Below are 7,097 nucleotides of genomic sequence, written 5' to 3'. Positions count from 1 at the left end.
TTGCTGCACATTATATATTTACTGTATTAAAATTGCAACAAACATATGCACACTGCTGAAAACATAATCAACAATCTAGCTTAACTGGGAACTGCACACAGACAGCTGGGAAAATCTAATTCTGGCACTGTATCTAACCTTCACAGTGTTAAGTAACTTGTGTCATCCAAAAATAGAGCAAGACGGCCCTAAAGCCCTTTGCAATAAGAAGGTTGAAGGCAGGGGAGGCAGAAAAAAAAGCCAGACTGCAATGACAGACAATTATTTGCAACATTGGTAGCCTTCCTTTCAAAAAAAGTATGGAACTTACATTGAAATATTTTTCAACCCCTATGTGCGTCTACTGTGAAGAAAAGTTTAGTGGGGCCTACTCCTAGGCGAGTGGATAAAGGACTGTAGTCTACAACGACAGGGTGAGTCTTTTAAAAGAAACCCCGTGGAACTTGTGCTCTGTATCCACAGGGCCTCTTTTAAAGGACTCGCCCTGTATTAACGGGTAATAAACCAGAAGTCAGGTTCCCTGAATTACTCAAATAGTTTCCGTATTCAGGGGTCACAGCAAAAAAGTAAATTTGGCTGAGCAGTCCAGTGTCGTTTTAAACTGCAACAGAAAAGGTTTAGCACAAGTCAGCAATGTTTACTTGCTTGGGCCAGTTCACTCCAGTGGAGATCTGTGGGCCGGATCGCACATGAGCGTGCGCACCCGCAATTTCCAGCGTCTGTGTAGACACGATTTTCGGCGCGAGTCCCCGCACCACACTGCAACAGTTTAGCGTAGCTCGTGGGCGGCTTGCCGAGTGGGTGGCTCGGTTCGGGGACGGCTCGTGGGCCGCTTAAATGACCCCCCTGGGTCGCTTGTGGCCCATGGGCCTTAGGTTGCCGACCCCTGGCTTAGCATTTAGGATTATAGTAGTAATATAGCCTTGACAGCCAGATCAAACATTCCCAGTAGGTAAATATTTGAACAACAACACATTGCAAAGGGTAGTCTGAAATGCTATGTTTACACGTCCAGTATACGTCCAGAGGTAATTGTCCCTTGTATTTGACCGACTGGCTGAAAACCGATCGTGGGTGTGATTCATCAGCAGCCAACCTAACTAAAGAGTAAGAACCTGCTCCTGGTAATGGCACCGGGGAGGAGTGCTTTTATTATTATGATGGTTAGTCATTTCTTTTAACGTTCGTCGTGCCTTCTGTCAGTCAATAGAACAAGGCTCGGCACAAGCGCCGCAGCCTGTCATACGACAGGTAACAGAAAGAGATGACGAGGGTGAAAACCCGCCGCTTCGGCGTCTACCAAGCTGAATGAGGGGTGTTTCTACTCGGAGGTAAGGCCTACTGAGTTCAGTGGAGCTTACTCTCAAGCGAGCGTCCCTTAAGCCACAGCCTCAGGGGCGAAAAGGGGGCGCTTATGTAAGGCGCCAAAGACGCGCCGCAGCCTTGGCGAACGACTGGCACGAAACCCGCCCGCCCTTTCGGCGCTCGCGTACGATCGGCTGCCCTCCGCTGCTCCCCCCCTACCTCCGCACTACTTCCGGTGTGGGTGTAGGGGGGGGGGGCCGTGCAATGCGGAAGCGGTGGCCCTGCCAGAGAGGAAGTGAGGCAGCCGCCTCAGGCAGCGGCACGAAGAAGCGCCCCTGGAGGTGGCGGAGGAGCCGGTAAGGGAAGCTGAGCTGAACAGGAGAGCAGGCGAGACGTCAGTATATATTTCTCTCTCTCTCTCTCTCTCTCCTCTCCCCCCCCCCCAAATGCGCACACCACTTCCCGCTTTCTCCTGTCTCCGTGTAGACGAGCCTAAGTCACCGCTGTGCGTAGGAAGCCGGAGCCACCTTGGCCGGGCTGGAGTGGCGAGGGGAGAAGGGAAGCGGCTCCCTCGGCACAAGATGGACGCTTCTTGAGCCGCGCCGACACCCACACGGCTCTCCGCCCGTCTGCCTCGGTCTGTCACGGGGAGGGCGACGCGGGTTCGGCTCCTGTTATCATCATTATTCTCCCTGCCCGGGTGCCGGCTTTCCCACCCACCTACTGCAGTGTGCCTATAGAGGCAGCCGAGCCGCCTGTCCTGCTCCCTCATAACTGTCTGCAGACAGCGAACCTTTTCCGGTTGCTTCGCTTTCCCCCTTTTAGCCCCCGCTTTAGCCTCGTTCCTGTCTGGGTAGAAACGGCGGCCGGGCATGTTGTGGTCGCAGCAGGCGCTATTCCTCCGGGGCGAAGCGGGGGTCGAGCTCCGCTTGACTGCCACTCCCCCTCCCCGGTCCTGGGGAAGCGGGAGGGTCGCTTTTCCTCTTATAGTGGGAGGTGGGGAGGAAGGTGGCTGCGGGAAGCGTCTCTGACTGCACTACTTCGTATTTTTATGTATCACCCCCCAAAGTGTTGCTTTCACTGCTTCCCACCCACCCCTTACTGCTATGATTACTAATCATTTTTCTCTCGGTTGTGTTCTATTGAGCAACCGATTACCGTACTCGGTGATGCGGTGTTTCCGTGATAACAGATGACAAGGGAATAAACATTGAAATGCTAGAAGCAAAATCACTGCTTGGCGCTCTTCTTATAACAAAGATGTTTTGGATACAATTAAAAAGAAATCATTAGAGGTTTATGAATATGTATGCATAAACAGCAACAAAGAGGAGCGGTTGAGGCTGCTTGCTGATATACTTTCTTGTACGGAATAAATAAAATACACATGGGATGTAATTCATAAAAGGAAATAGGATGTTAAATTGGTTGCTGTTAGTTTCATAGCTGAATATTGACATCAAGTGCCAAATTACATGTTATGTGCTCCTGGTGTGCTGCTGATAGAGGCCAGGAAGTCTGGTCTGTCTGTGTATGGATGTAGAATAGGTGTTTGTTAACTATCCTGTAGTGTAGCAGAACACACTGAAGCAAATATAGTATCATTTTCTAGATCTGAGCCCTGATGATCCTTAGCTTAAGTTAAGCCCTGACTGAGCAGTTTGATTATATGTGGAATGCACAATTGTAATGAAATATTAAACCCTTAATTTGTGTTTTTAAGCTTGCTACACTTAAAAACAAACCTAATCTGACTCTTAAGGTATTGGTGGGTAGCCGTGTTGGTCTGCCATAGTCAAAACAAAATCGAAAATTCTTTCTAGTAGCACCTTAGAGACCAACTGAGTTTGTTCCTGGTATGAGCTTTCGTGTGCAGGCACTTGAAGAAGTGTGCCTGCACACGAAAGCTCATACCAGGAACAAACTCAGTTGGTCTCTAAGGTGCTACTAGAAAGAATTTTCGATTTTGTTTTTTCTTAAGGTATTGTTACTCTTATTGTTTTTATCATCATTGATTGATTGATTGATTGATTGCCTTCTAAACAACCATCAAGGCAATATACACTGAAAATAATTTATAACAGTTAAGGACAGAAAACCAACAAATGCATTTAAAATAAGGCAGAAAACATACAGCGTTGACATTTATCCAAGCCAGAAAGTGTGTCAGAACAAAATACCTTCAATTGTTTCTGGAAAGTGCAAAATAAAACAAGTTTTGCCTATTTATACCTCATGACCTTATTTGTCTCATTTGGTTCATAGACCATCATACCATACCTTTGGGTTTTATGTTTATTTTTTATGCTTGTACTTCACTGCTGTGAGATTTCTTCTGGGAAATGGTCTTTTGGTGTTTGCAGCTCATATGATCAAAGAAGAGGCACAGGAAAACTTGTTGTTAGATGTCTAGCCTGCTCTTGATATGGTTTGAGATGCCTTCTTGCAAGTAGATATCCTTGGGAGGAGGCAGGGCAGCATGCTGATTACAGTGACAGGTTGTAGCACTTGTGAATAGATGTGCTTGAGAATTGATAAGACAGTGGCAAATTGGAGTGTGTGCCATTAGTGGATCACCTAATAAGTAAGCATTTTTAAAGAAATGTAGCAAGCTCGTCAAGAATAATGTTTCTTTAATGCCTGTTTGTCCATTGTAAAATTACGGAAATATTAGTATGTATTTTGCATTGTGCTGATTCTCCCACAAAATACGATATGCAATCATAATTAGGAATGTCATAAGATAAGGAACATAACTCACTTTTCTTGAGTCTCTTGGGATATAATCTCAGAAAGCAGCTGATGCAGATGCACATTTACCTGTAGGTTGCACTGTGGCAATTAAGAATCTGATGGATATTTAGATACATTAATCCATTCCAAGAGCTTGCTTGTATGAGAACCGTGTTTTTCTCATGAAGCAGTAACTATTCTATCAAGATGACAAATAATGTAAAATATTAGATTAATTCAATTTATGTACTGCTTCTCACACAAGAAATCCCAAAGTGAAGCTATTTATGTGAACGGCATTCAATATGCAATAAAATCCATTAAAACAAAGCAAATATACTAAAAGTATTCTTCCTCAAAAATCACCCCCCCAAAAAAACAACAACACCCCAGCCACTTATCATGGATGAGTATTAAAAATAAATAACCCAGACAATATGCACTGTCCAGATGCATGAATTGAAATAATTACAAAATAGACTAAACAATAAAAATAAGCCAGTTTAAGAACAATAGCCAGTGAAGCAATTTTTTAAAAAAGCAACAACCAAAAGTGACATTAAAGGGGGCATGTTGTTGCTTTTTAAAAGGTGACTAATGATGGGACCAAACATACATTCTTTGGTAGGGTATTCCATTGGTGACTTCTTCCTCATGCCCCCCAATGTACCATGGTAGCACATAATGGAGCAGGGTGGTAGACTGTTCAAAGGTTTCGCATATTGCTATGATGGGTGAAGGAGATTCTTAAAATGCTTTGGTTCCGAGATGCTAAGGTTTAAAAGGTTATAACTGCACTTTGAATTGAGCCCAGAAACAATTGGTAATCAATGCAGGTAATATACAATCAGAAGAGGACTGTAGCTCACTAGCAGAGCATTTGCTTCCCAACCTGAAAGTTACCGGTTCAATACCCAGCATCTCTAGGTAGTACTTGTAAGGTCAAGGACAGGGGCAGTCAAACCCAACTTCCTTATATGGAACTCTACAGTTGGGGGTGAACTCTACAGTTGGGAGCTTCCAACTGTAGTGTATATGCCGAGTCTCCATGTCGCTGGTCAGTTGTTGTGTTAATCTCTAAGACAGTTTAAAAGCAGCATTATTAAAATGCACCGTTGGCACTAGGCCAAAAGTAAAAAGAGGGACTTTCTCTCAAAAGGAGAAAGTCACCATATGTATGTTATTTAGTAACTTTTAAGCCTGCCTCTAGGATCCTTATGTGACTAGATGATGATTACTTGTAAGTAAACGTTATACACTTTACCAAACACTGTGAAGTGTCTTATTGAAAGAGGGATAAAAAGGGGAAGACACCAGGACAATATTTTTAATGACTCTAGCGAGTCTATGCAAACTATCTGCTGCGCATATGAAGTAAAAAGGGAATGTTAGCTCTGCTGATATTATCGAGCTTGTAAACGCAAGTTGGGATAGGATATCTAAAACAATATATCCTCTCCCACATCCCTCAACATTCCCACAAAGGGTTAGCGGGCCCAGAATTGCATATTTTTGTGTATTTTTAAAGGATTGCATCGGATTGCAATTTTGAGTTGAGTGGATTTTCCTGGTGAGCACAAGGCCTAAAGCATCCATTGTGCTGAAAAGGGGAATTAACTACCCCTCCCCTCCCTCAGTGTTCACAGTAATCCAAGGCAGTGAAGATTTGTTTAGAGATTTTTGCATTTTAAGATTTTTGAACATTTTTCAAAAAATTTGGATTTTAAGATGGCTAGTGCAAATTTTGATAGTGATACAAAACTAGGGATGATTGTGCTGAGTGAGAATAATTTTATGCACTGGAAGCAGCGCTTAATAGCATATCTAGATGCAAAGCATGTTTTGGAGGCTGTTGAAGATCCCATGCCTACTGGCACAAGTAGAGAGGATTTAGCCAAGATAGCAGCTTGGAAGCGCAAGAACAGTGAAGCTAGGCATATAATTCTATGTGCACTTCGCAATGAGCATCTATCATTAATAAATAGTAAAGATGATGCATCTCAGATCCTAAAAGACATTGAACGCATGTATGGAGAATCTTCCAGGAACTCCTACAGAAGCTTGATGTATAAATTAACCAGATTGAGAATGAATTATAAAGGAGAATTCACAGCACACATCAGCAAATTTACTGAGATTATTCAAAAGATTGACCTCACTCCTAAGCCTTTTGATGAAGAAACAAAGGTATCATTTTTGCTAGCATCCCTAGGACCGTGTTTTGATCCATTTGTCAGTCTAATGGACCATAGAGAAGGTCTAACTTTCAAAGACCTGACCAGTCATTTAAGAGAAGAGTGTAGAGAGAGAGCAGAGTCTCCAGTAAGAAATGCCACAAGCAAGGACAGTAATTATGCGTCCAGGCAATTTACAAAGTCCAGAGAAATGCCCAAGAAAATAATTTGCTACAATTGCAACAAGGAAGGCCATATTTCTAGGAACTGTAAAGCTCCTCCTAAAGCAAAGAATTCCCAAACCTCTCAGCCAAAATGGCAAAAGAAGGGGAAATTTGAACGCACCATGCTACTTCAAGAAAGGAATTTAGCTGTTCATAACCGTGAAAATAAACGTAATATGTGGATTTTAGATTCAGGAGCCAGTTCACATTATTCATTTAAAAGAGAAAATTTTAATGCGATAAATGAAGATGAAGAATCTGAAATAGAGATAGCAGATGGCAGAGTTATTAAAGCAAAAGGTGCAGGTTCCATGGACTTGAAATTCAATATAAACAATGAACCTGTTAAGACCAAAGTGCTTAAAGTTTTGTACGTTCCAGAACTAAGTTGCAATTTACTCAGTGTGTCCAGTTTGGACAAGAAAGGTTTCCAAATCACATTTGGAAATGGAGAGTGTAATGTGACTAAAGATGGTGAACTGTATATTCAAGCAAAATTAATTAATGGTGTTTATGAGATTGATATTTCAGAGACCCAGTCTGCAAACGTCGCGCATTCTAGCCAGAAAGATGAAGCTGATATGCAACTATGGCATAGGAGACTAGGACACAGAGACACCACCACCATTATGAACCTACAAAAAGGTGATCTTGTAAGAGG

General features: G+C 43.0%; 1 protein-coding gene across 13 annotated transcripts in view; it reads left to right on the top strand.

Annotated features, from left to right (window-relative positions):
* Nucleotides 1–1,552: 1,552 nt before the first annotated feature.
* Nucleotides 1,553–7,097, top strand: part of SYNJ1 (synaptojanin 1) — a 55,576-nt gene continuing 50,031 nt past the window's right edge. For 11 of the 13 annotated variants that reach the window (XM_033146925.1, XM_033146929.1, XM_033146926.1 and 8 more), the window contains exon 1: nucleotides 1,553–1,661. In XM_033146925.1, the coding sequence (XP_033002816.1) occupies nucleotides 1,570–1,661 (92 nt within the window). In that variant the 5' untranslated portion in view covers nucleotides 1,553–1,569. Of the gene's footprint in view, nucleotides 1,700–1,936; nucleotides 1,968–7,097 lie in introns of those variants that run through there. The other 2 variants (XM_033146931.1, XM_033146932.1) reach the window with 2 other exon arrangements.

This window comes from Lacerta agilis, chromosome 4 (genome assembly GCF_009819535.1).
Source record: "Lacerta agilis isolate rLacAgi1 chromosome 4, rLacAgi1.pri, whole genome shotgun sequence".
In the NCBI taxonomy this organism is placed as follows: Eukaryota; Metazoa; Chordata; class Lepidosauria; order Squamata; family Lacertidae; genus Lacerta; species Lacerta agilis.
Note: the sequence above shows the minus strand (reverse complement) of the source record. Positions and strands in the feature narration are given on the sequence as shown.